Consider the following 27,500-nt stretch of genomic DNA (forward strand, 5'->3'; position numbering starts at 1 on the left):
GCAAATAATAGAATAGATATTAGAATAAAATGATAATAGAATCCTTTATCAACCACCAGAGTTCTTCTGCTGTAATTCTCCCTCGCTCTCTCTCTCCCCTCGCTCTCTCTCTCTCTCTCTCTCTCTCTCTCTCTCTCTCTCTCTCTCTCTCTCTCTCTCTCTCATAATAAGAAAGACAGATTTGCATGAATTGATTTAAACTCATTTAAATTCTAGGTTCTGTGAGCGAATTCTATTTATAGCTTTTTCACTCAGGTGGGCGGGGGGGCTTAAATTCAGCTGCTCAATGGTCCAGAAACTACGGTAGATTTTCTCCTGATTTCCGACGTGTAAACTTCCTTCACAGATTTACGTTGTTTTTTCATATCACATTAGAAAAACTAAAACTGAGAGAGAGAGAGAGGGAGAGAGAGAGAGAGAGAGAGAGAGAGAGAGAGAGAGAGAGAGAGAGAGAGAGAGAGAGAGAGAGAGAGAGAGAGAGAGAGAGAGGGGAGAGAGAGAGAGAGAGAGAGAGAGAGAGAGAGAGAGAGAGAGGGAGAGAGAGAGAGAGAGAGAGAGAGAGAGAGGTAAGGTCGACTGAGGTTTCGCTTCCGGTTCGTTTTCACAAACAGAAAAGAGTCCGCGTAGAAAAGGGTTTGGCGCCACGGTCGTCATGGAGACGGCGGGTGGTCGTCATGGAGACGGCGGGTGGTCGTCGGGGGGCTCGGGCTGCTCCAGCGGCCGGTACATGAAGGTGAGGAGGAAGAGCGCCACGTCGTAGGAGCACCAATAGGCCGTGTGCGACGTCACGGCCGACCAGTAGCGGCTCTCCACCAGACCCTCCCGCAGCTCGAAGTCCATGCGGCGCTCCAGCTCCACTGCAACACGGGACACCAGGGACACACCTGAGCAGTACACACACCTGACCAACACACACCTGAGCAGCACACACACCTGACCAACACACACACCTGAGCAGTACACACACCTGACCAACACACACACCTGAGCAGTACACACACCTGAGCAGTACACACACCTGAGCAGCACACACACCTGACCAACAACACACACCTGAGCAGCACACACACCTGAGCAGAACACACAACCTGAGCAGTACACACACCTGACCAACACACACACCTGAGCAGTACACACACCTGAGCAGCACACACACCTGAGCAGGACACACACCTGAGCAACAAACACACCTGAGCAACACACACACCTGAGCAGCACACACACCTGAGCAACACACACACCTGAGCAACACACACACCTGAGCAACACACACACCTGAGCAGCACACACACCTGAGCAACACACACACCTGAGCAACACACACACCTGAGCAGTACACACACCTGAGCAACACACACACCTGAGCAACACACACACCTGAGCAGCACACACACCTGAGCAGCACACACACCTGAGCAACACACACACCTGAGCAGTACACACACCTGAGCAACAAACACACCTGAGCAACACACACACCTGAGCAGCACACACACCTGAGCAACACACACACCTGAGCAACACACACACCTGAGCAGTACACACACCTGAGCAACACACACACACCTGAGCAACACACACACCTGAGCAGCACACACACCTGAGCAGCACACACACCTGAGCAACACACACACCTGAGCAGTACACACACCTGAGCAGCACACACACCTGAGCAACACACACACCTGAGCAACACACACACCTGAGCAGTACACACACCTGAGCAGCACACACACCTGAGCAACACACACACCTGAGCAGCACACACACCTGACCAACACACACACCTGAGCAACACACACACCTGACCAACACACACACCTGAGCAATACACACACCTCAGCAGTACACACACACCTGAGCAGTACACACACACCACCTGGGGGGCAGGTAGGCCCCGCCCACATGGGCCAAGACCACCTGATTGCTCCCCAGCGTTCTCCCCCCGGAAAAATAATTTTGTTAAATTAAATTAAATTAAAATGAAATAAAATAAAATTTGATTAAATTAAAATAAAATAAAATTTGATTAACTTAAAAAAAATGTATTAAAAAATCACTAATTAGACAAAAATTAAAATGTAAATACAATAAAATAAAATATGATTAAATTAAATTGAACTTTCATTTAATTTGATTAAATTAAATAAAAATGTAATAAAAAAAAATAACTACATTTGATTAAATAAAAAATGTTAATAGAATAAAATAAAATTTGTTTAAATTAAATAAAAATTAAATGAAATGAAATTTTATGTAATTTAATTAAATAAAAAATTATTCAATGAAATTGTAATAAAATAACATTTGATTGAATTAGATATAAATTAAATGTAATAAAAATAAAATAAAATTGTATTAAATTAAATAAAAAATCATAAATATTAGTACCCATGCCAGGCCTTCAGGAGGCGCTGTGACTCACCAACACACCAAAAACACAGAAGAAGACACGGAGAACATAGAAATATAGAAGTAGGACTCCCGGCTGGATCAGTTTCTAGAAGTGTCCTTCAGGAGACTTACGGGTGGAGTTCTCCATCACCGCTGAGGCCGACTCCGTCATGGCTTCCTGCTCCGTCCTCTCCTCCACCTCCACCTCCACCTCCTCCTCCTCCTCCTCCGCCATGTCTTTCTGGTCCCTCTCTACCGCCGCCACTCCTTCCTCTCCCGACGCCACGTTCTCCACCTCCGGGGCTCCGCCCTCGCAGTCCGACGGCTCCCCTTCGACTCCGCCCACCTGGCCGCCGGACCGCGAGAAGCGGGAGAACAGGATTCCTCCGATTCCCTTCCCGAGGCTGGCGGCGCCTGGCGAGAAGGCGGAGCCGGAGATAAACCACCTCTACTAACTAATTCTATAAACTTCATTTCACATAGTTAAACACATGAATGTACTTTATATTAATAATATTCAATAAGAACCTTTACAAATAATCATAATATACTATTTAAATTCCATCAGTTACATTTTCAATACAAAAGAAAATTAATAATATTCACTGTCACAATATATACCTTTTATTGTGTGTATTAAGTATTAATATAATTCATACTATTGTAGAAGTATATATTACACTGATTACTGATCAAAGGAGATCAGCGCCTGTTGCCATGGAGACGCTCCCTGCTCAGTGTCTCACACAGTGACGTTGATATAAAGCTAACGGCTATCATGCTAGCGATGCTAATTTGACATTGGCGTTATGTAATGGAGCTGCACCAGTGTGTGTGTGTGTGTGTGTGTGTGTGTGTGTGTGTGTGTGTGTGTGTGTGTGTGTGTGTGTGTGTGTGTGTGTACCCATGATGCTGGCCTTGCCCAGGCTGGTGAAGGACTCGCCGTAGTGGCGGCGAGCCGGCGGCGGGGAGGAGGCGGGGCTTGGGAGGCTCTCTGAGTCCGACACCGGCGCCGTCTCCTTCTGCGGGTTGAGCAGCGTCGGACGGATCTGGTCGTACGGCGTAGGGCTGCTGGTGTTGTACCTGAACACCATACCGCCATCATCATCATCACCATCATCATCCTCATCATCATCATCATCATCATCACCATCATCATCATCATCATCATCATCGTCATCATCATCACCAACATCATCATCACCATCATCATCACCATGATCATCAGCATCAGCATCAGCATCATCATCATCATCATCATCATCATCAGCATCATCATCATCATCGTCATCATCATCACCAACATCATCATTATCGTCATCATCACCATGATCATCATCACCACCATTATCATCACCATCATCATCATCACCATCATCATCGTCATCATCATCACCATCATCATCACCATCATCACCATCATCATCATCATCATCATGACCTCATCATTTTTCTCACCAGTGGATTTGAACCGGTGCGATGTTGCTGTAATGTTTCAGGATGAGAGGCTCCAGTCTGTAGGCCTGAAACAAACAAACAAACAAACAAACAAACAAGCTCACTAACGGGAGGCACCTGATTTACTTTTTCTAATTACTTACTTTTTTTTTTTTTTTTTTAACTTTTTCAGTCGTTACCTTCTCATGAAGTTCATGTTTTCATCTGCGTGTATTTATTTATTTATTTGTCTGTATTTGAAAGCGGATGAGAGGAACCTCACGGAGATCAAAGGAGGTCTGTTGCCATGGAGACGAGCTAACATGCTAACATGCTACCTCTGTTCCGCAGATAAATTAGGCGTTGTTTGGAAGTCCGCGTTCTACCGAATGTAGCTCTAGCTTCTTCATGTTGTTTAGTTCATTCAAAAAAATATTTCGCCTCTATTTGTTCCCGAGCATCTGAATAAAAATAGAAATAGAAATAGAAATAGAAATAGAAATAGAGATAAAAGCGTCCGGTCACCACTGGGTCTGTCGGGTGGAACAGGTTGAAGAGGCGCCGGCAGATGGACGTGGGCAGGATGTGGTCCTGACCGCCGCCACTTCCAGGACGAATCCCGCGTAACGCCAAGAACACGGCTAGCGGAGAACCCATACAGAAGAAGTTCTCCACCTAGACACACACATATAGATAGTAGATATAGATACATAGATATAGATATAGATAGATAGATGGATTGATATAGATAGTGTTAGATAGATAGATATAGTAGATATAGATATATAGATAGATAGTGCAAGATAGATATAGTCGATATAGATAGATAGATAGATGGATAGATAGATATAGTAGATGTAGATAGAAATATAGATGATAGTACTTGATATATATATATATATATATATATTTCTGTCATCAAGTGTTCAGCTTTAATCTGATTGATGTCAAATCAAAGCTAAAATGTTCTGTTTTCATGTCTTTATCCTCTCATGTCACATGATGCAGTGACATCATCACCCTGGTCAGTGTCAAAGGTCATGGGGGGGTAAAGGGGTAACTTGTAATCCACTGGTTTCCATGGCAACCAATGTGGCGCTGGTGAATCATGAGCTCTACCGAGTGTAGCTCTAGCTTTGAAACTCAAACTGAAAGGGAAATTAAAAAACAAAAAAAAAGCAATTTAAGCTGCAGACTTGTTCTTTACCTTGAACTTCAAAGCCGGAACGGCGACGCAGGCCGACGTCTGCAAACCCTGGAACTGGTCCTCCAGGTCCCGGAGCCTGAAGGACCACAAAGGATGTCTTTGATGTCCCGCAGAGCGGCTGGACATTTTGTCTCGTCTAGTTAAAAAAACGTTTTTCCTCGTCGACGACAACGACTCTAATCACTACAGAACTGATGGGCGTCGTTTCCTTCACGTCACCGTGAGACAGGAGTCCTTTGTTACTGCTGGAAGATCAAAGACTCATCTCTTTGAAACGAGAAGGACTTTTGTGTCAGAGGCAGCGTTTATAGAAAACAGTTTTATAGAAAATAGTTTCATAGAAAATAGTTTTATAGAAAATAGTTTTATATAAAATAGTTAAATAGAAAAGTTTCATAGAAAATAGTTTTATAGAAAATAGTTTCATAGAATATTTTCATAGAAAATAGTTTTATATAAAATAGTTTCATAGAAAATAGTTTTATATAAAATAGTTTCATAGAAAATAGTTTTATATAAAATAGTTTCATAGAAAATTTTCATAGAAAATAGTTTTATAGAAAATAGTTTTATAGAAAATTTTCATAGAAAATAGTTTTATAGAAAATAGTTTAATAGAAAATAGTTTTATAGAAAATAGTTTTATAGAAAATAGTTTAATAGAAAATAGTTTTATAGAAAATAGCTTAATAGAAAAAGGTTTAATAGAAAATAGTTTTATAGAAAATAGTTTAATAGAAAAGTTTCATTGAAAATGTTTTATAGAAAACAGTTTTATAACAAATAGTTTTATAACAAATAGTTTTATATAAAATAGTTTTATATAAAATAGTTTAATAGAAAACAGTTTTATAGAAAATATAATATATAACATGTCACGTCGTACCGGAGGTGTGTGAGTCTCAGCTGCTCCTGCAGGTGGCGCTCCTCGCCCCTCCCCCCCCGGACGTCCTCCGGCGCCTCCATGTGGTGGTGGAAGCGCACCGGGTCCCAGCCCGTCATGATGTCGAAGGTGATGACGCAGCCCAGAGAGTGAGACACGATGGAAACCTTCCCGCTCTTCTCAAAGTCCCGGTCCGCGAGCAGAACAGGGAGTACAGCCGGTTGAGCTCCAGGGTCAGACCCCGGGTGATCTAGAGCCGTGGCGGTAGAACACAGTGGGGTTAGAGCCGCGGTGGTAGAACACAGTGGGGTTAGAGCCGTGGTGGTAGAACACAGTGGGGTTAGAGCCATGGTGGTAGAACACAGTGGGGTTAGAGCCGCGGTGGTAGAACACAGTGGGGTTAGAGCCGCGGTGGTAGAACACAGTGGGGTTAGAGCCATGGTGGTAGAACACAGTGGGGTTAGAGCCCGCGGTGGTAGAACACAGTGGGGTTAGAGCCATGGTGGTAGAACACAGTGGGGTTAAAGCCGTGGTGGTAGAACACGGTGGGGTTAGAGCAGTGGTGGGTAGAACACAGTGAGGGTAGAGCCGTGGTGTAGAACACAGTAAGGTTAGAGCCGTGGTGGTAGAACACAGTAGGTTAGAGCCGTGGCGGTAGAAACACAGTGGGGTTAGAGCCGTGGTGGTAGAACACAGTGGGGTTAGAGCCGTGGTGGTAGAACACAGTGGGGTTAGAGCCGTGGCGGTAGAACACATGGGGTTAGAGCCGTGGTGGTAGAACACAGTGAGGGTTAGAGCCATGGTGGTAGAACACAGTGGGGTTAGAGCCGCGGTGGTAGAACACAGTGAGGGTTAGAGCCATGGTGGTAGAACACAGTGGGGTTAAAGCCGTGGTGGTAGAACACAGTGGGGCTAGAGCCGTGGTGGTAGAACACAGTGGGGTTAGAGCCGTGGTGGTAGAACACAGTGGGGTTAGAGCAGTGGTGGTAGAACACATGAGGGTTAGAGCCGCGGTGGTAGAACACAGTGGGGTTAGAGCCGCGGTGGTAGAACACAGTGGGGTTAGAGCCGTGGTGGTAGAACACAGTGGGGTTAGAGCCATGGTGGTAGAACAGATGCGGGTTAGAGCCGCGTTGGTAGAACACAGTGGGGTTAGAGCCGTGGTGGTAGAACACAGTGGGGTTAGAGCCGCGGTGGTAGAACACAGTGGGGTTAGAGCCGTGGCGGTAGAACACAGTAAGGTTAGAGCCGTGGTGGTAGAACAGAATGAGGGCGAGGGTTAGAGCCACGGCGGTAGAGCCGTGGCGGTGTTGCAGAGTGAGGGTTAGAGCCGTAGCGGTAGAACAGAACAGAGTGAGGTATAGAGCCGCGGCGGTAGAACAGAACAGAGTGCGGTATAGAGCCGTGGCGGTAGAACAGAACAGAGTGAAGCATCGAGCCGTGGCGGTAGAACAGAGCAGAGTGAGGTATAGAGCCGTAGCGGTAGAACAGACCAGAGTGAGGTATAGAGCCGTGGCGGTAGAACAGAACTTAGTGAGGTATAGAGCCGTAGCGGTAGAACAGAGCAGAGTGAGGTATAGAGCCGTAGCGGTAGAACAGAGGAGAGTGAGGTATAGAGCCGTAGCGGTAGAGCAGAACAGAGTGAGGGTGAAGGTTAGAGCCGTGGCGGTAGAACAGAGCAGAGTGAGGTATAGAGCCATAGCGGTAGAACAGAACAGAGTGCGGTATAGAGCCGTGGCGGTAGAACAGAACAGAGTGAGGTATAGAGCCATAGCGGTAGAACAGAACAGAGTGCGGTATAGAGCCGTGGCGGTAGAACAGAACAGAGTGCGGTATAGAGCCATAGCGGTAGAACAGAACAGAGTGAGGTATAGAGCCATAGCGGTAGAACAGAACAGAGTGCGGTATAGAGCCGTGGCGGTAGAACAGAACAGAGTGCGGTATAGAGCCATAGCGGTAGAACAGAACAGAGTGAGGTATAGAGCCGTGGCGGTAGAACAGAACAGAGTGCGGTAGAGAGCCGTGGCGGTAGAACAGAACAGAGTGCGATATAGAGCCGTGGCGGTAGAACAGAACAGAGTGCGATATAGAGCCGTGGCGGTAGAACAGAGGGACAGAGGGACAGAGGGACTGACCTCGTCCCGGTACAGAGGACTGGTGTAGTACATGATGTCCATGGCGCTGCTGTTCAACATGTCCCTCAGGCCGCGGACCTTGTCCGGGGTGATGGAGTCCACCGTGTCTGCAGGACGACACTCCTCTGGTCAGGCTGCCCGGGAGCCCTTGAGCCTCACGCACACCCACCATTACCTTCGTCTACTCAGGAGGAACCAGGAATTATGGTTCCACCTACTTTTGTTTATTTGTCCAGCTATTAAATGTCCTTATTTATTTATTAATTAACAAGCTATATATGAATTATCTCTCTATTAAGATTTATTTACTTACTTATTTATCTATGGTTGATTATATATATCTGCCTACTTATTGATTAATTAATTAATGATCTACTTATACATTTATCTATTTATTTATTATCTTTTTAATATAGTTTTTTATCCATCTCCATACATTATCTATCTGTAGTATCTATTTCTATCTCTCTACTAATCTATATCTATCCACTTATTTATCTATTAATTATCCATCTATTTATTTATCTTCGATACCATTATTTACATTTATTTGTTTACTTATTTATCTATGATTTATTATATTTATCTACCTACTTATTAATTAATTGATTAATTAATAAACTACTTATTTATTTTTCCACTTATTTAGCAATTATTTATCATCCATCAACACTTAGTAATTATTTATCTGTTATTTATTTACTTATTCACTTATGTATTCATGTATATGTTTAAGTATTTATTTATATATTTATTTAAGTATTTAAGTATGTATTTATTCAAGTATTTATTTATGTATTTATGTATGTATTTATGTATATATTTATGTATTTATGTATATATTTATGTATTTATTTAAGTGTGTACTTATTTAAGTATTTATTTGTGTATTTATGTATGTATTTATGTATATATTTATGTATTTATGTATATATTTATGTATTTATTTAAGTGTGTACTTATTTAAGTATTTATTTATGTATTTATGTATATATTTATGTATTTATTTAAGTGTGTACTTATTTAAGTATTTATTTAAGTATTTATGTATATATTTATGTATATATTTATGTATTTATTTAAGTGTGTACTTATTTAAGTATTTATTTATGTATTTATGTATATATTTATGTATTTATTTAAGTGTGTACTTATTTAAGTATTTATTTATGTATTTATGTATATATTTATGTATTTATTTAAGTGTGTACTTATTTAAGTATTTATTTAAGTATTTATGTATATATTTATGTATATATTTATGTATTTATTTAAGTGTGTACTTATTTAAGTATTTATTTAAGTATTTATGTATATATTTATGTATATATTTATGTATTTATTGAAGTATTTATTGAAGTATTTATGTGTGCAGCCCAGTAAGTACTTGGTGTGGGTTTAGCCCTAGCAGTACTTCCCAGCAGTACTCGAGTACTCGTCCCTCTAGAATCTAGTGTGAAAGGAGGCGTAGACATAAAGCACACAGAGGGTGGAGCAGACCTCCGTCCAGACACAGCTTGGACCTCCACTCCACAGGCAGGAACTCCACGTGCTCCGTCACTCGGTCCGCAAAGTACTTCTCCTCCATCTTCCTGGCGGCGTCCCGCATCCTGTTCAGGGAGTCGTACCGACGTCACACGGGGGGAGGGGCTACACGGGGGGCGGGGCTACACGGGGTGGAGGTGGGGGTGGAGGAGCTCACATGCTGGTGTTCCTGATGATGCGGCCCTGGTCCATCTTCTGCCCGATGCCGTGGACCACGAACACGATGTGGGTGGTGTCGGGGGGCGTGTCCTCCGGGGCCGCCTCCTCCACGTAGCCGCGGTGCAGCCGCGTCCCGCTGCTGGAGGCTGGGGGGGGGGGCAGGGTGGAGTAGAGTGGAGGAGAGTAGAGTAGAGTAGAGTAGGGTAGAAATACTTCCTCTAACACATACTGACTACTACATACTACTACATACTAACTGGTAGTGTTACCAGGAGACTACTAGTGGTACCAATAGACCATTAATAGTACCAGTCCTGGTAGTAGTACCAGCAGACTAGTAGTAGTACCAGCAGACTAGTAGTACCAGCAGACTAGTAGTAGTACCAGCAGACCAGTAGTACCAGCAGACCAGTAGTAGTAGTACCAGCAGACCAGTAGTACCAGCAGACTAGTAGTACCAGCAGACTAGTAGTAGTAGTACCAGCAGACCAGTAGTACCAGCAGACTAGTAGTAGTAGTACCAGCAGACCAGTAGTACCAGCAGACTAGTAGTACCAGCAGACTAGTAGTAGTAGTACCAGCAGACCAGTAGTATCAGCAGACTAGTAGTAGTAGTACCAGCAGACCAGTAGTACCAGCAGACTAGTAGTAGTAGTACCAGCAGACCAGTAGTACCAGCAGACTAGTAGTAGTAGTACCAGTAGACCAGTAGTACCAGCAGACTAGTAGTAGTAGTACCAGTAGACCAGTAGTACCAGCAGACCAGTAGACCAGTAGTACCAGCAGACTAGTAGTAGTAGTACCAGTAGACCAGTAGTACCAGCAGACCAGTAGATCAGTAGTACCAGCAGACTAGTAGTAGTAGTAGTACCAGCAGACCAGTAGACCAGTAGTACCAGCAGACTAGTAGTAGTAGTACCAGCAGACCAGTAGACCAGTAGTACCAGCAGACCAGTAGTACCAGCAGACCAGTAGTACCAGCAGACTAGTAGTAGTAGTACCAGTAGACCAGTAGTACCAGCAGACCAGTAGACCAGTAGTACCAGCAGACTAGTAGTAGTAGTAGTACCAGCAGACCAGTAGTACCAGCAGACCAGTAGTACCAGCAGACCAGTAGTAACAGTAGACCAGTAGTACCAGCAGTACTGCACAGTACCTTTGGAGAAGCCCAGCTTCTGGGTGACGGTTCTGGCGATCTTGGACGTTGTGGCGTCGCTGTAGAGGTAGACCTCGTCCACACCGTGCCAGTCCACATGGCTCCGGCTCAGCTTCAGACTGTGGACGGCTGAGGACAGACACAGTGAGGGGGACGGACCGGGACAGACACAGTGAGGGGGACGGACCGGGACAGACACAGTGAGGGGGACGGACCGGGACACACACAGTGAGGGGGGACGGACCGGGACAGACACAGTGAGGGGGACGGACTGGGACACACACAGTGAGGGGGGACGGACCGGGACAGACACAGTGAGGGGGACGGACCGGGACAGACACAGTAATGGGGACGGACTGGGACAGACACAGTGAGGGGGACGGACTGGGACACACACAGTGAGGGGGACGGACCGGGACACACAGTGAGGGGGACGGACCGGGACACACACAGTGAGGGGGACGGACCGGGACACACACAGTGAGGGGGACGGACCGGGACACACAGTGAGGGGGACGGACCGGGACAGACACAGTGAGGGGGACGGACTGGGACACACACAGTGAGGGGGACGGACCGGGACACACACAGTGAGGGGGACGGACCGGGACACACAGTGAGGGGGACGGACCGGGACACACAGTGAGGGGGACGGACCGGGACAGACACAGTGAGGGGGACGGACCGGGACAGACACAGTGAGGGGGACGGCCCGGGACAGACACAGTGAGGGGGACGGCCCGGGACACACACAGTGAGGGGGACGGACCGGGACACACACAGTGAGGGGGACGGACTGGGACAGACACTCTACAAATGAAGGTCTCTTGGGCCCAGAAGCCAGAGGACGTCCATACGGTGGACAGAGGACGTCCATAACGGTGGACGGACCGGGCGGAGACCTACCGTCCCGGCTGTCCACGGCGGTGGGCGCCTCCTCCATCTCGTAGGTGTCCCTCATCTGATGTCCCCTGAAGCGGGACAGGTGCTCCAGCTCGATGACGTCGCTCTCGTCCTCCTCCAGGGGGAGCCAGGACCCGTCCACAAACCACTGTCCCCTCATCACCGGGATCCGGTCTTGTTCTGGGGGACAGGGGGGGTGGTCCACCGGGAGGGAGGGAGGGAGGGAGGGGGGGGAGGGAGGGAGGGAGGGGAGGGGGGAGGGGGGGGAGGGAGGGACGGAGGGGGGAGGGATGGAGGAAGAGAAGAGATGTTGGTGTTGGACCACAAACTGCCCTGTTCATTCATTAATCCATTAATCCCTCCATCCATCCTTTCAATCACTCCCTCCTCCCTCCTCCCTCCCTCCCTCCCCCCCCCCCCCCCCCCCCCCCCCCCCCCCCCCCCCCCCCCCCTCCCTCCTCCAGGTCACCCAGCGGGCGGTCCTCACGGTTCCAGTAGACCGGGTAACACTCCTTCTCCTTCAGGTCCACCTCGTAGAGCCCCCCCCGGACACACACCGCCTCCCCGCCGCGGTCCCCGGGCTGCTCCGTGTCCGGGCTGCGGCGCGTCTCCGGCGGCTCGGCTCGCCCGTCCCCCCTGTCCCCCCGGTCCCCCCGGTCCCCCCCGGGGGCCCCCGCGTCGAGCCTCCGGTAGAGCGTCTCTATCTTCAGCGAGTCGTGTCCGATGAAGGGCTTCCAGGTCCTCCGGTCCTCCCGGTAGAACCAGCGCACCTCCTCCGGCCCGAGCTCCGTCACGAACTCCCCGCGGTGGCGCGAGCTGTTGGAGCGGACCCGCTTCTTGGCGGCCGCGTTGCCGTCGCTCTCCGCGTAGCTGAGCTCCACGTCGAGGAACGGCGAGGCGGAGAAGCGCTCGGGCGCCAGGCCCAGCAGGGGGTCGTCCTGCGGCCCCGGCGGCCCGCCCTCCCCCGGCTCCGCCGCTCCGTCCCCCGGGTTCTCCTCGTAGCCGCACACGAACACGTCGTTCGCCATGTCCCACTCGCTGCTGCTCACCGAGTTGTCGGAGCTCTGCTGCCGGACGGCGGGGGGGCTGCGGCTCATGGCGCGGCTCCTCCCGCAGGGGCCGACGGGCTCAGTGCGGCCAGACGCTGCTCACATCTGGCGGGGGGGCTGCTCTTCCTCTCACGCAGCCTCCGGCAGGACAGCAGCATCATCATCATCATCATCATCGTCATCATCGTCATCGTCATCATCACCTTCATCATCATCACCTTCATCATCACCATCACCATCATCATAATAATCATCATCATCATCATCATCACTTTCATCATCACCTTCATAACCACCATCATCATCATCATCATCACCTTCATCATCATAATAATCATCATCATAATCATCATCACCATCATCATCATCATAATAATCATCATCATAATCATCATCACCATCATCATCATAATAATCAGCATCATCATCACCATCATCATCATAATCAGCATCATCATCATAATAATCATCATCAGCATCATCATCACCATCATCATCATCACCATCATCATCATAATCAGCATCATCATCATCACCATCATCATCACCATCATCATCATCGTCATCAGCATCATCATCATAATCACCATCATCATCATCATCATCACCATCATAATAATAATCATCATCACCATCATCATCACCATAATAATAATAATAATCATCATCATCATCATCACCATCATCATCACCATCATAATAATAATAATCATCAGCATCATCATCACCATCATCATCATCACCATCATCATCGTCATCTTCATCATCGTCACAATCATCATCATCATCATCATCACTACCATCATCATCACCAGCATCATCACCGTCATCGTCATCATCATCATCACAATCATCATCATCATCATCATCATCATGAAGTGCAGCAGAAACAAAAGGAAGGCAAACGTTCAAAATAAAGTCAAAATATCAATTTTTTTAATAGAATATTTTGCTGAAATTGGAATTGAAATTGTGTTAATGCCCAAATTATAAATGGAATCGTCACTATGTGATTTTAATGTGAAAACGAGTAATGCAAGTCCACCCCCCCCCCCCCAAAAAAAAACCCCTAACCAAAACAAAAAAGGATTTGTTTACAGTTTGAGAGGCTTTGAACTCCATCCTCATCCAAGATGGCTGCTGATGTCGCTTCCAGTGGATGGATGGTCCCATAATACCTGTTTGGAGTTTGTTTTGTTTGCTTTGCGTGTGTCTGGTCAGTCGCTCTTACTTGATTCGTGAAATGAGCAGCGAAATTAAAAAGTAAACCAGCGAGGGAAAGTCCAGCTCTGCTGCGCGTTTTCTCAGCCTTTGCGGCTTCCGTAGACTTCCGGTCCGTCGCTCGCCGTCTTCCGGTCCGCCGCTCATCGTCTTCCGGCGTCGTTACCGCGGCATAAAATAGCTTCTTTACTAAATTTGCGACAGACATGGTTCGACATGGCGGCGGACATGGAGATGTTTTGTTGTCTCTGTTGTTTTGTTTTCCTGTTTACCTTCGTCGTGGTGCTCATGTGGTGAGTTAGCCACGTTAGCTTGTCGAGCTAACGGTGTCAAACATCGGGCCTGCGGGCCGAATCCTGGTCCAATCCGACCCCCAGGAGCACAATGAAACTATTCCTTTTATTAACAAAAAATAAAAGTCAAAGAGGGAAAATGTTGAAGGCAGGAATACTACAACCAGAGGGTTTCAGGGATTTTGCTCCAGATGGTTGAAATTAATGTTATTGTTGATTATTGCACTTATTTGTGTTAAAAATAATGTAGAACCTGTTTGGGTTTTATATCATTTTTTTCCTGAGATGTACAAATTCACCAAAACAAGGGAAATGCTTGGACGAGTTTTATTCATTTAACTGGCCAAGTAGACAAAGTCCAGCACTGTGAGCTCAACAGACGAAACAACAACTTACAAGGAGTTTTCCTCCGTTATAAAGTATATTTTGCTCATATTTTTATATGTTTTCTCGTCATATTTGCTTCTAATGAGAGAAAAAGCCAGTAAACATCCTTTACTTTGGCTCTGAAGTGTAAAACCTGCTCATTTCTTGCCTGCCGTCCTGCAGGTTGGGGGTTGAAATCCCTCAGATCATCAGGAACTCAGACGACACGGAGGCGACGGTCCCGATCCCAGAGAAGCAGATGGTTCGGGTGGAGAACCCCTTCTCCCTGGAGCTGGGCTCGCCACCCGCCTCCGTCACAGGTGAGGGGGAGGAGCCTCCGTCACGGGTGAGGGGGAGGAGCCTCCGTCACAGGTGCAGGGCTAAAGGTGGAGCTGGTTTGCAGGTGGAGTCTCGGTGAGGCCGTCCTGCCTGGACTCCTGCGTCCTCACCTGCTTCTGGGGCTGTGAGGTCTCCGCCCTGCAGGCGGCGCTGCAGAGTCACCAGAACGTCACCAGGCTGAGCAGCTCTCACCTCTTCCAGGAGGCCCTGAGCCTCCACTGCTGCTGCTGCCAGACCTTCCAGTATCCTGCCTCCGTCACCACGTCCTCCGTCACCACGTCCTCCGTCGCTACGTCCTCCGTCACTACACCGTCCTCCGTCACTACAGCCGCCCTGTCACTACACCTGTCCCCCGTCACTACAGCCGCCCTGTCACTACACCTGTTGCTACACCGTCCTCCGTCACTACACCCGTCGCTACAGCCATCCTCCGTCACTACACCTGTCCCCCGTCACTACAGCAGTCCTCTGTCATTACACCCGTTGCTACACCTGTCCTCCATCACTACACCGTCCTCCGTCACTACACCCGTCGCTACAGCCATCCTCCGTCACTACACCTGTCCCCGTCACTACACCCATCCTCCGTCGCTACACCCGTCCCCCGTCGCTACACCCATCCTCCGTCGCTACACCCGTCCCCCGTCACTTCACCCGTCCTCCGTCGCTACACCCGTCCCCCGTCGCTACACCCATCCTCCGTCGCTACACCCGTCCCCCGTCGCTACACCCGTCCTCCGTCACTACAGCCACAGTTTTTAAGAAGAAATCTGTGTTTTAGGGTGGGTGTGGCCTCAGCATGGCAGAAGAGCACTAGTTTTCCTCTGGTTTGACCTTTGACCCCGCTCCCAGCGTGGCCACCGGAAGGCGCCAGGAGCTCCACACTCAGATCCCCCCCAGCCAGGGCGTCTGTGACTTCGGGCCGCTGCCCAGAGAGCGCTACCCCCTGGTGGCCGTCCTGACGTTTGGCGACTCGGAGGCCAGAAACGCCTCGACCATCGTGAGTCCGCAGCTTCATCACCATCATCATCATCACGATGAAACCGGCCTCCATCTTTCTTTTCCTGCAGGTCGCCATGGTGACGGTCGTTCACGTTCCAGACGAGAAACACAGAATTCCTGCACGGATCCTTTTTCAGTTCCTGCTCACGTCACAGGGGGGCGTCAGCAAGCTGATGGTGAGTGTCTGGGTGGAGCAGTCCTCACCCGCCTGGGTGGAGCAGTCCTCACCCGTCTGGGTGGAGCAGAGACGGCGTGTCGGTTGTTGAAAGTGACCACCAGTTGTGTCCCACAGTCCATCTTCATGGCGGCCGACGGCGACGCGTCTGAACCCGCCGTCCCGCGGCCGACGGAGGACGAAGAGGAGGAGGAGGAGGAGGAGGGCGTGGTGGGAGACTGCGTGGTGTGCCGGGGCGCAGCGGTGAACCGCGTGCTGCTGCCGTGTCGCCACGCCTGCGTGTGCGACGGCTGCGTGCTGCGCCTCCAGCACTGCCCCGTCTGCAGAGCCTTCGTCCTGGAGGCCTTCGCTCTGGCTCCGCCCACCGCTCTGACTCCGCCCACCGGCCCGCATCCACGGGAGGTGTCGAGCTGAAAAGAAGGGGGCGGGGCTTGTCTGGAGACGCCAAGAGATTGGCTCCACATTTAACTGGTCTGGAGCCTCAAAGATCGGAATCAAAAACAAGAAGAAGTTTTACTCAACAGTTTATTTATTTCCAATATAGAGTTTCAAACATTTACTGCAGGTTTATTTATTGATGGAGGAGAAGAGCGATGCTAGAAAACAATGTTCTCAGTGTTCGACTCCATATTTCGTCCCAAGAAAAGAAATAAAATGAAGTAAAAAAAAAAAAAGAAGAAGCGTCTGTTTATTTCCGTCCGTCTGAAGAAACGAGTCGTACGGCAACGTTTCAATACACCAACAATTTTATTTCTACAAGGATGTGATGGAGGAAATAGAAACAGGAGAACGGAGAAGCGCCACTTTACCCCCCCCCCCCAAAAAACAAAACAAAACAAAAGCCCACAGTCGCGGCGTTGGAACAAAGACGGACTGACGCTCAGACGGGTTTGTAGTCCAGTTTGGACTCCAGCTTCTTGGAGTCGGCCACCTTCCTCACCGCCTTCATGAAGTCTTCCTGGGTCACGTACTCCCGGTCGGCGCGGATGGCAAACAGTCCTGGGGGGGGGAGGGGGGGGTTATTGAGGAACAGAGGAGGAGGAGGAGGAGGAGGAGGAGGAGGAGAGGCTCACCTGCTTCCGTACAGACGTTCCTCAGGTCGGCTCCGTTGAAACCGTCTGAAAGCTTCACGATGGCTTCATAGTCTGAAACCAGGACCAGAGACAAGATCTGATGGTTTCAGCTCAAACACAAACCTCCGTCAAAACTGGCCATGTGTGATGCTGTGGGTGGAGCCTGATGTAGGTGTAGTTGCTTTAGTTGTAGCCTGCTTTAGGTGTAGCTTGCTGTGGGTGTAGCCTGCTTTAGGTGTAGTCTGCTTTGGGTGTAGGTTGCTTTAGGTGTAGCCTGCTTTAGGTGTAGCTTGCTGTAGGTGTAGCTTGCTGTAGGTGGAGCCTGATGTAGGTGGAGCCTGATGTAGGTGGAGCCTGATGTAGGTGTAGGTTGCTTTAGTTGTAGCCTGCTTTAGGTGTAGCTTGCTGTAGGTGTAGCTTGCTGTAGGTGGAGCCTGATGTAGGTGGAGCCTGATGTAGGTGTAGGTTGCTTTAGTTGTAGCCTGCTTTAGGTGTAGCTTGCTGTGGGTGTAGTCTGGTGTAGGTGTAGTCTGCTTTAGGTGTAGGTTGCTTTAGGTGTAGCCTGCTGTGGGTGTAGCTTGCTTTGGGTGTAGCCTGCTGTAGGTGGAGCCTGATGTAGGTTTAGTCTGCTTTGGGTGTAGGTTGCTTTAGGTGTAGCCTGCTGTGGGTGTAGCCCCGGCCCTGCGCAGCACCAACCGATCTCTCCATGCTTGGTGATGGGGCTGGAGTGGATCTTCAGGATGTCCAGCCGGGCCTGCTCGTTGGGAAGCTCGATGTCTGGAGGACAAGAAGACGGAGACGGGGTTCAGTGTGACGTAGCGGCAGGACGGGTGGAGGTGGAGGTGGAGGAGGAGGCGGCGCTCACGGATTTTGCGGTCCAGGCGTCCGGGACGCAGCAGCGCCGGGTCCAGAGTGTCGGGTCGGTTGGTGGCCATGATCATCTTCACCCGGTGCAGCGTGTCGAAACCGTCCATCTGGTTCAGCAACTGGAGGAACCAGCAACCAGCAACCAGGAGGAACCAGCAACCAGGAGGAAGCAGCAACCAGGAGGAAGCAGCAACCAGGAGGAAGCAGCAACCAGGAGGAAGCAGCAACCAGGAGGAAGCAGCAACCAGGAGGAAGCAGCAACCAGGAGGAAGCAGCAACCAGGTAGAACCAGCAACCAGGAGGAAGGAGCAACCAGGAGGAGGGAGCAACCAGGTGAAGCAGCAACCAGGTAGAACCAGCAACCAGGAGGAAGGAGCAACCAGGAGGAAGGAGCAACCAGGTAGAACCAGCAACCAGGAGGAAGGAGCAACCAGGAGGAAGCAGCAACCAGGTGGAAGCAGCAACCAGGAGGAAGCAGCAACCAGGTAGAACCAGCAACCAGGAGGAAGGAGCAACCAGGAGGAAGCAGCAACCAGGTAGAACCAGCAACCAGGAGGAAGGAGCAACCAGGAGGAGGGAGCAACCAGGTGAAGCAGCAACCAGGAGGAAGCAGCAACCAGGTAGAACCGGCAATCAGGTGAAGTAGCAACCAGTAGGACGGAGCAACCAGGTGAAGCAGCAACCAGTAGGACGGAGCAACCAGGTAAAGCAGCAACCAGGTGGAAGGAGCAACCAGGTGGAGCAGCAACCAGGTGGAAGGAGCAACCAGGTGGAGCAGCAACCAGGTGGAAGGAGCAACCAGGTGGAGCAGCAACCAGGTGGAAGGAGCAACCAGGTGGAGCAGCAACCAGGTGGAAGGAGCAACCAGGTGGAGCAGCAACCAGGTGGAGCAGCAACCAGGTGGAAGGAGCAACCAGGTGGAAGGAGCAACCAGGTGGAAGGAGCAACCAGGTGGAAGGAGCAACCAGGTGGAGCAGCAACCAGGTGGAAGGAGCAACCAGGTGAAGCAGCAACCAGGAGGACGGAGCAACCAGGTGGAGCAGCAACCAGGAGGAAGGAGCAACCAGGAGGAAGGAGCAACCAGGAGGAAGGAGCAACCAGGAGGAAGGAGCAACCAGGTGGAAGGAGCAACCAGGTGAAGCAGCAACCAGGAGGACGGAGCAACCAGGTGGAGCAGCAACCAGGAGGAAGGAGCAACCAGGAGGAAGGAGCAACCAGGAGGAAGGAGCAACCAGGTGGAAGGAGCAAATTGCAATCGGTTAGCTTGTTAATAATAATATTTTAAAAATGTGTATTTTAGATTAAAATTTTATTGAATTGAAAAAAAAATCCAAGAAACGACTTTAATCTGCTTAATTTGCTGAATCGTCAAATGACTGAATGTTTACTGACGTAGAAGGACAGAACAAGTTGCAGGTGTTAAAGGAGAGACACAGGAAGGACGTGACGTAGGACAGACCACTGACCTCCATCAGAGTCCTCTGGATCTCCCGGTCCGCAGACGTCCCCTCAGAGAACCGGCGGCCGCCTGGAGGACAGGGAGGGGGGACACAATCAGTTTGTCCTGGAGGACATGACGGAGCAGCAGTTCCTCTAAACCTCCAGCTGGAGGACGACAGGTGGAGCAGCACCGCCTGTGCACTGAGCAAACAGTGTCGCCGCAGTGCATTCTGGGTAGGAAACGCAAAAGTGAAGCGCGTGGATCAAAAGAAACAGGAAAGAGGTGGAGTAGAGAGGAAGACGGAGTGAGGAAGACGAAGAGAGGAAGACGAAGACGACGTAGTGAGGAAGACGAAGAGAAGACGTAGTGAGGAAGACGAAGAGAGGAAGACGAAGTGAGGAAGACGAAGAGAAGACGTAGTGAGGAAGACGAAGAGAAGACGTAGTGAGGAAGACGAAGAGAAGACGTAGTGAGGAAGACGAAGAGAGGAAGACGAAGAGAAGATGTAGAGAGGAAGACGAAGAGAAGATGTAGAGAGGAAGACGTAGAGAGGAAGACGAAGAGAGGAAGACGTAGAGAGGAAGACGAAGAGAAGACGTAGAGAGGAAGACGAAGAGAAGATGTAGAGAGGAAGACGAAGAGAGGAAGACGAAGAGAAGATGTAGAGAGGAAGACGAAGAGAAGACGAAGAGAGGAAGACGTAGTGAAGATGTAGAGAGGAAGACGAAGAGAAGACGAAGAGAGGAAGACGTAGTGAAGATGTAGAGAGGAAGACGTAGAGAGGAAGACGAAGAGAGGAAGACGAAGAGAGGAAGACGAAGAGAAGATGTCGAGAGGAAGACGTAGTGAGGAAGACGAAGAGAGGAAGACGAAGAGAAGATGTAGAGAGGAAGACGAAGAGAAGATGTAGAGAGGAAGACGTAGTGAGGAAGACGAAGAGAAGACGTAGAGAGGAAGACGAAGAGAAGATGTAGAGAGGAAGACGAAGAGAGGAAGACGAAGAGAGGAAGACGAAGAGAGGAAGACGAAGAGAGGAAGACGAAGAGAGGAAGACGAAGTGAGAAAGACGAAGTGAGGAAGACGTAGTGAAGATGTAGAGAGGAAGACGTAGTGAGGAAGACGAAGAGAAGACGTAGAGAGGAAGACGAAGAGAAGATGTAGAGAGGAAGACGAAGAGAGGAAGACGTAGTGAGGAAGACGAAGAGAGGAAGACGTAGTGAGGAAGACGAAGAGAGGAAGACGTAGTGAGGAAGACAAAGAGAAGAAGACTGAAGACTTTATACACCCGTTAGCCACGAGCTAACTAGCCTAGCCGCCAGAGGCTAAAGCCTCCAGTGAGCCTCTCTGGTGGAGGTTGTTTCCCTCCGGGCCACAGCGCCCCCGGCCAGCGGCGGTGGAACTGCAGGACGGTCCGTCTCTTTGGATCTGGTTTGTAACAGCGACTCACCGATGGCGTCGATCTCGTCCATGAAGATGATGCAGGGCTGGTGGTCGCGGGCGTAGTTGAACATCTCCCTGATCAGCCGCGCGCTCTCCCCGATGTACTTGTCCACGATGGAGCTGGACACCACCTGCAGCGGGACGGACAGAGACGGGCGGAGCGTGAGGAGACGCCTCCTCCTCCACGCCACCGCGAGACGCTACACCGCTAGATCGCTAGACGCTACACCGCGAGATGCTACACCGCTAGACCGCTAGACGCTACACCGCTAGATCGCTAGACGCTACACCGCTAGATCGCTAGACGCTACACCGCTAGATCGCTAGACGCTACACCGCTAGACGCTACACCGCTACACCGCTAGACGCTCACCTTGAGGAAGTTGCAGTCCAGCTGGCTGGCCACTGCTCTGGCTAGGAGAGTCTTTCCTGTGCCTGAGGAGGAGGAAGAGGACGAGGAAGAGGAGGAGGAGGAGGAAGAGGAAGAGGAAGAGGAAGAGGAGCAGGAAGAAGAGGAGGAGGAAGAGGAAGAGGAGCAGGAAGAAGAGGAGGAGGAAGAGGAAGAGGAGCAGGAAGAAGAGGACGAGGAAGAGGAGGATGAGGGGGAGGAAGAGGAGCAGGAAGAGGACGAGGAGGAGGACGAGGGGGAGGAAGAGGAGCAGGAAGAGGACGAGGAGGAGGACGAGGGGGAGGAAGAGGAGGAGGAAGAGGACGAGGAGGAGGACGAGGGGGAGGAAGAGGAGGAGGAAGAGGAGGACGAGGAGGAGGAGGAAGAGGACGAGGAGGAGGACGAGGGGGAGGAAGAGGAGGAGGAAGAGGAGGACGAGGGGGAGGAGGAAGAGGACGAGGAAGAGGAGGATGAGGAGGAAGAGGAGGAGGAAGAGGAGGAGGAAGAGGACGAGGAAGAGGAGGAGGGGGAGGAGGAGGAGGGGGAGGAGGAGGAAGAGGACGAGGAAGAGGAGGAGGGGGAGGAGGAGGAGGGGGAGGAGGAGGAAGAGGAGGACGAGGGGGAGGACAGACGGAGTCGAAGCAGAAAACACATTTGTACATTTTTATTAGTGTCAAAAACAACGAGTTCATTTAGTGACTTGATTTTAAACGTTTAATTCGTTATAATAATAATATTTTTTAATGTAGTTTTGTTTACTTCTGCTGTTTTCTTTATGTTTTGGGTGGATGTGGATCGTTACGATGGCGCGTCACTGACCGGTGTTTCGGATTAACTGGTGCCCGTGTTACCTGGTGACTCCTGCCAGCGGCTGATGCTAAACAGACGCTACGACAGAAACTTCAATGGAAACGAGGTTAAACGACGTCCTGCGGGGCGGGGAGGAGGTCGGGTCACCAGTTGACAGGGGAACCAGTTAGCCCGAAACACCGGGTTTTTAAAGATGGCGGCCGGCCGAGGTGTTTGAGTGAGCGGGGTCCGGAGAGCCTCACCTGGGGGCCCGTAGAGCAGGCAGCCTTTGGGGGGGATGATGCCCACCCTCTGGAAGAGCTCCGGGTTGGTCAGCGGCAGCTCAATCACCTGCCGGAGCAAAAAACAAACAAACAACAACAACAAACAAGGCTTTGAAAAATAAACAAAACTGCACCGAACCACCACGTTTCCTTCTGTTAACCACAAACCTCTCTCAGCTCGCGGATCTGTTCGGACAAGCCTCCGATCTCGGAGTAGGAGACGCTGCCGGGGTCCTCGTGGGACATGTTGTACACCAGGGGGTCCACCTCCCGGGGGAGGTACCTGCAGGGGGGGGGGGGACGCACAGGCTGAGACCCAGCGGGACGTCTCCGTCTATAGAAAAGACGCCGTCGCAGGCAGAATAAACAACCAAATATGGCGCCACACTCGCCTCATGATAGTGAGGGTGGTCATGTCCAACGCCACCCTGGTGCCGGGCTTCAGCTGGGACTTGTCCAGCTGAGGGGGACAGTCACAGCAGAAGACGGTGAATAACCAAGACGTCTATCTACCGTCATCATACGGTGAGCGGTCGACGAGGACGAGACGGAGACGCTCACCTGTCTGCGGCAGCCGACCACATAGCGAGGACCGTTAGTGGCTTTAACTATGACTGCAGGGAAACAAAATCTACGTTTTAAATCACATTGAACCAGTGACATGTTTTGTTCCAAGTGAATTAATGACTTTATTTGGATTTTCTACACGTAAAACATAAGACTTGTTTCTGAGAGAAGAAGAAATATGAAGGAGTGACATCATAGTGAATTAAAAACACACCAAAGTAGGGTTTAAATTCAGAATAAACGGATGAATACAAGTTATGTCTATTGCACAAACTTGACACCGATTCACATTCAAAGAGAAGATTAACCCTTTAATACAATGTGCTAAAATAAATGTAAACAATCAACAAACGACCACGTACATTTCTCCTCTGTCAGTTGTTTCAGCACTTCTCCGACGATCTGCGGGGACGAGACGGTTTGAAGTAAAACGATACGAACTGATCGACAGATTATATCAACGACAGAAAGTTTAACAACAAACTAAACGACCACAGAAAGAAACAGAATCACAAAGGCTCCATCTGATTTTCAGCATTTAAGAAATAAACATTGTTACATGAGAAAAACACTTAAAACTGACTTAATTATTTTAGCGATCATGTTCCTTAAGTCGCTTTTTATTCAGTATGATTGTAGAACCTTCACTGACTAAACTAATATGATCAGTGTCAGAATATAATAAAAATACAATTTTAAAAAAGACTAGTCTTTCGTCAATTTCACTGAATGATTGACCTTCAGTTGGACAGTGAATAATAATAATAATAATATTCTTACAGATGTGAAGAAATTACTTGTTAAAAATGTGATATTATTAATGAAATCATTAGTTTTGAGGGCGACTGGAGGTAAAAACTTGTTCGTTTCTCAGGTTAAAACGTTTAAATCGTGTTTGTTCCGACCTGCCCGACGCTCTGCAGAGCCTTCAGGTCGTTCTCAGACTTCTCGTACTGTTTGGTCTGTTCCCTCAGCTGCTCTCGCACTGAAAAACAAACAAACAAACAGACAATAAACAAACTTTACACACGTATATTGAAGAAAACGCGACGCGCCGTCCGGCTCGCGCTCGTTAACGTTTCGCGGTCCTCAGTTTGAAAACGAGTCTGGATGAAGAACCGACTCGAATCCAGACGGTTCAACAGTCACGGACGGAACCGACGCGTTTCGCGACCTTTGCAGTAATAAAAAATAAACACTCGTGAGCGTGTCGGTGTTTTCGTTAGCATCGTTAGCACGGCTAGCCGCGGTGTGACGGTCGCTTTCTACCGGGATGACAAAGCAAAGCTAGCCGAGCGGCTAACGGAACGCCTCCGCGCGCGTCTCTTCAACGCGAACAGCGCGAGCCGAAGCCGCCGCGCGGAAACAACGAGTCTCAAATGTCCATTACATTCTTTTAATCGTCCGTCCACTTCTTTATGTTCCAATAATTTCTTTCTGTAGTCCTGCAGCGCCTTCTCTCTTGTGTCCGCCATGTTGCCGCAGTGAATGCCGGGGGAAAAAAAATCATGTGAGGTCATCAACTGTCGCCGCGTCGCTGAGTTGTAATGACGTGAACGCGGGCGAGTCAATAAATAAACGAATAAATAAATAAATAAGTAAGTAAGTAAGTAAATAAATGAATGAATGAATGAATACATAAATAAATATGTAAGCAAGTAAATAAATAAATGAATAAATAAATAAGCAAGTAAATAAATAAGTAAATAAATAAATGAATAAATAAGTAAGTAAGTAAGTAAGTAAGTAAGTAAGTAAGTAAGTAAGTAAGTAAGTAAGTAAATGAATAAATAAATAAATAAATAAATAAATAAATAAATAAACAAGTAAGTAAATAAATAAATAAATAAATAAATAAATAAATAAATAAGTAAGTAAATAATTAATTAATTAATTAAATAAATAAATAAATAAATAAATAAATACATAAATAAATACATAAATACATAAATGAATAAATAAAAATATTTAAATTAAATTCCACCGCTTGTTCCTGAGGGGCACACAGCCTAACCCTAACCGTGGGAATTTTTTTTAAATAAAATAAAATAAAATCTTGTAAAATAAAGGTTACATACATTTTTTTAAATGTATGTTAGATATCCATCCTCCATCACCTCCTCCACCCTCCACACCGTCACCTGGACTTCCCATGTTTACACAAACACATGTCGCACTGAAGTAAACAAATATTCATTGATTTTCTTTCCAGAACGTGAAAAACTAATAAAGTAGTTTTTTAAATGTTGTTAATATGCAGATTGTTCACTGGCCGCCAGGGGGCGCTGGAGCTCACCTCCGCTCAGCAACACGGCCTTTATTTATTAGACACCTGATCGAGATTAAAAACACAACAATAACATGACAATAATAATAAAAATAATAATAATAATTAAAACTTTTACTGTTTTTCTTTCCTTCGCCTCCATTTTAATTTTTTTCTCTGCAGCACTTTGAGATTGTTTTAATGTAAAGTTCGTTATAGATCAAAATGTATTATTATTATTATTATTGGTGCTACTTATATTTAAGTATTTTCTTTCGTTTATCATTTTTAGTTTAGAAGAAAACGTAAATATTTTCGTTAATAAATTGTCCAGCCGAGGTGTTTCTGCTCTGCTGAGATGAATCCTGGGCTTCATTCTTGTTTTAATTAGCTTTTTTAATAAAATCAAGTAAAATAAAATGAAAAGAAGCGATAGGTCGAACTGACTGATGAAATCCGCTCCATTAAAATCAACATTTAATATTTCTATGACGGGAATAAACCGAGTAACGGTGAAGGAACGACAAACAAAGGAGTCAATAAAGAACGTAAAGTAAAATAAATCAACTCGTAACCAGTAAATAACTGATATTGTGAGAACAAATTGAAGAATTGCAGGTTGAAGTTAAAACGACTTTATTCCCGTTCAACCAACAAGCAGATCGATAGAAACTGCGACTGCGAAGGAATCGATCGATGATCAGAAAACCCGGATTCAACAAACGGATCGTTAATAGAGAATCGTTTTCCTCCCCGGAGTCGTTTATTCTCCAGAACCAGAAAACGGATTCAGTAGAAACCGTCTGGAAAAGTCCCGCATCGTTTTATTATTATTAAAATCGTTTTGTTTATTGAACCTGGAAATTCTACTGGAGAGAACCAGCGGCGCTTCTTCACCTTTAATAATAATATAACAACAATAACAATCATAATAACAACAATAATAATCATAACAATAACAGTAATAATAATAATAATAATAATAAATTCAGTCTCGTTTCGGACCGCAAATATTTTCTTTTATAAAATTACAAACGCAAACCGACATAAGCGAGAAATTAAATTAAATTAAATTAAATTAAACTAAATTAAACACAGACTCTCCTGGTTTTGTCTTTTTTCTTCTCCTTATGAATTTATTGACTGTTAGAATCTCAACACGTTTTAATCTCTGCTACAGAATCACACACACGCACGCGCACGCGCACACACACACACACACACACACACACACACACACACACACACACACACACTAAATAAACGAGACCCACTGAGGTTGTTAAAGGTTCGTTTCTTTTCTTTCTTTGATAAAAATTGGAGGAAAAAAGTCTCATTTGTTCATTTGGTGAGAAAAAAAAACAAAAACATTAAAGTCAATTTAAAAAAAATCACAACATTTGGCCACAGTGTGTGTGTGTGTGTGTGTGTGTGTGTGTGTGTGTGTGTGTGTGTGTGTGTGTGTGTGTGTGTGTGTGTGTGTGTGTGTGTGTGTGAGCAGTGATCAGTAGAAACAGTAAAGTAGAGGAGGATCTTCATTCTGGTCCTCATGGACCAGCAGGGGGGGTCCGGTGGTCCTGGTGGGTCTAGTGGTCCTGGTGGTCCTGGTGGGTCTAGTGGTCCTGGTGGTCCTGGTGGGTCTAGTGGTCCTGCAGTCGGTGCAGATGGAAGACGATCCCTGAGCCGACCACAAGGCCTGGAGACATGGTGGGACACATGGTGGGACACATGGTGAGACATGGTGAGACATGGTGGGACATGGTGGGACACATGGTGGGACACATGGTGAGACATGGTGAGACATGGTGGGACATGGTGGGACACATGGTAGGACACACAGTTGGACACACGGTGGGACACATGGTGAGACATGGTGAGACATGGTGGGACATGGTGGGACACACGGTGGGACACATGGTGATGGTGGGACACATGGTGGGACACATGGTGAGACATGGTGGGACACATGGTGGGACACATGGTGAGACACATGGTGATGGTGGGACACATGGTAGGACATGGTGGGACACATGGTGAGACATGGTGGGACACATGGTGAGACACATGGTGAGACATGGTGGGACACATGGTGGGACACATGGTGAGACACATGGTGATGGT

The 27,500-nt window shown here is 48.0% G+C and overlaps 3 protein-coding genes across 3 annotated transcripts; 1 reads left to right on the plus strand and 2 right to left on the minus strand.

Annotated features, from left to right (window-relative positions):
- Positions 1 to 672: 672 nt before the first annotated feature.
- On the minus strand, positions 673 to 12,916 carry LOC308143208 (phospholipase DDHD1-like; the record flags this gene model as incomplete). Its single annotated transcript, XM_080513948.1, is given in 14 exon segments — positions 673 to 857; positions 2,527 to 2,808; positions 3,299 to 3,477; positions 3,853 to 3,917; positions 4,357 to 4,506; positions 5,039 to 5,114; positions 5,925 to 6,114; positions 6,117 to 6,171; positions 8,057 to 8,163; positions 9,557 to 9,666; positions 9,759 to 9,906; positions 10,917 to 11,045; positions 11,823 to 11,999; positions 12,307 to 12,916. Coding segments are annotated over 14 exon segments (2,463 nt in total).
- Positions 12,917 to 14,256: 1,340 nt separating this feature from the next.
- On the plus strand, positions 14,257 to 17,081 carry cgrrf1 (cell growth regulator with ring finger domain 1). Its single transcript, XM_080513867.1, has 6 exons — positions 14,257 to 14,382; positions 14,932 to 15,068; positions 15,152 to 15,329; positions 15,940 to 16,087; positions 16,158 to 16,265; positions 16,382 to 17,081. Exons 1-6 carry the CDS (start codon positions 14,306 to 14,308, stop codon positions 16,676 to 16,678), a joined length of 945 nt encoding a protein of 314 aa, XP_080369993.1. The 5' UTR covers positions 14,257 to 14,305; the 3' UTR covers positions 16,679 to 17,081.
- Positions 16,772 to 24,599, minus strand: psmc6 (proteasome 26S subunit, ATPase 6). The gene is made up of 14 exons (XM_080513866.1): positions 24,504 to 24,599; positions 24,019 to 24,098; positions 23,476 to 23,515; positions 23,108 to 23,160; positions 22,939 to 23,006; positions 22,715 to 22,829; positions 22,526 to 22,613; positions 21,459 to 21,520; positions 21,093 to 21,216; positions 19,671 to 19,732; positions 18,203 to 18,323; positions 18,034 to 18,114; positions 17,338 to 17,409; positions 16,772 to 17,263 (listed from the first exon to the last, which is right to left on the minus strand). The coding sequence occupies exons 1-14, from the start codon at positions 24,586 to 24,588 to the stop codon at positions 17,145 to 17,147; spliced, it is 1,170 nt and encodes a 389-aa protein (XP_080369992.1). The 5' UTR covers positions 24,589 to 24,599; the 3' UTR covers positions 16,772 to 17,144.
- Between the last annotated feature and the right edge of the window lie 2,901 nt (positions 24,600 to 27,500).

Source organism: Blennius ocellaris (genome assembly GCF_963422515.1).
Source record: "Blennius ocellaris genome assembly, chromosome: 18".
Lineage (NCBI taxonomy): Eukaryota > Metazoa > Chordata > Actinopteri > Blenniiformes > Blenniidae > Blennius > Blennius ocellaris.

Excerpts from the sequence above, each read along its gene's own strand:
- cgrrf1 (XM_080513867.1), top strand. The coding sequence starts at position 14,306 with ATGGCGGCGGACATGGAGATGTTTTGTTGTCTCTGTTGTTTTGTTTTC. Across the intron at positions 16,088-16,157 it reads CCAGAAACGCCTCGACCATC|GTCGCCATGGTGACGGTCGT; the intron begins GTGAGTCCGCAG and ends CTTTTCCTGCAG. Across the intron at positions 16,266-16,381 it reads GGGGCGTCAGCAAGCTGATG|TCCATCTTCATGGCGGCCGA; the intron begins GTGAGTGTCTGG and ends TGTGTCCCACAG.
- psmc6 (XM_080513866.1), bottom strand. The coding sequence starts at position 24,588 with ATGGCGGACACAAGAGAGAAGGCGCTGCAGGACTACAGAAAGAAATTA. Across the intron at positions 23,007-23,107 it reads TGGTCGGCTGCCGCAGACAG|CTGGACAAGTCCCAGCTGAA; the intron begins GTGAGCGTCTCC and ends TGTCCCCCTCAG. Across the intron at positions 21,521-22,525 it reads CCTGCTCTACGGGCCCCCAG|GCACAGGAAAGACTCTCCTA; the intron begins GTGAGGCTCTCC and ends CCTCCTCCTCAG.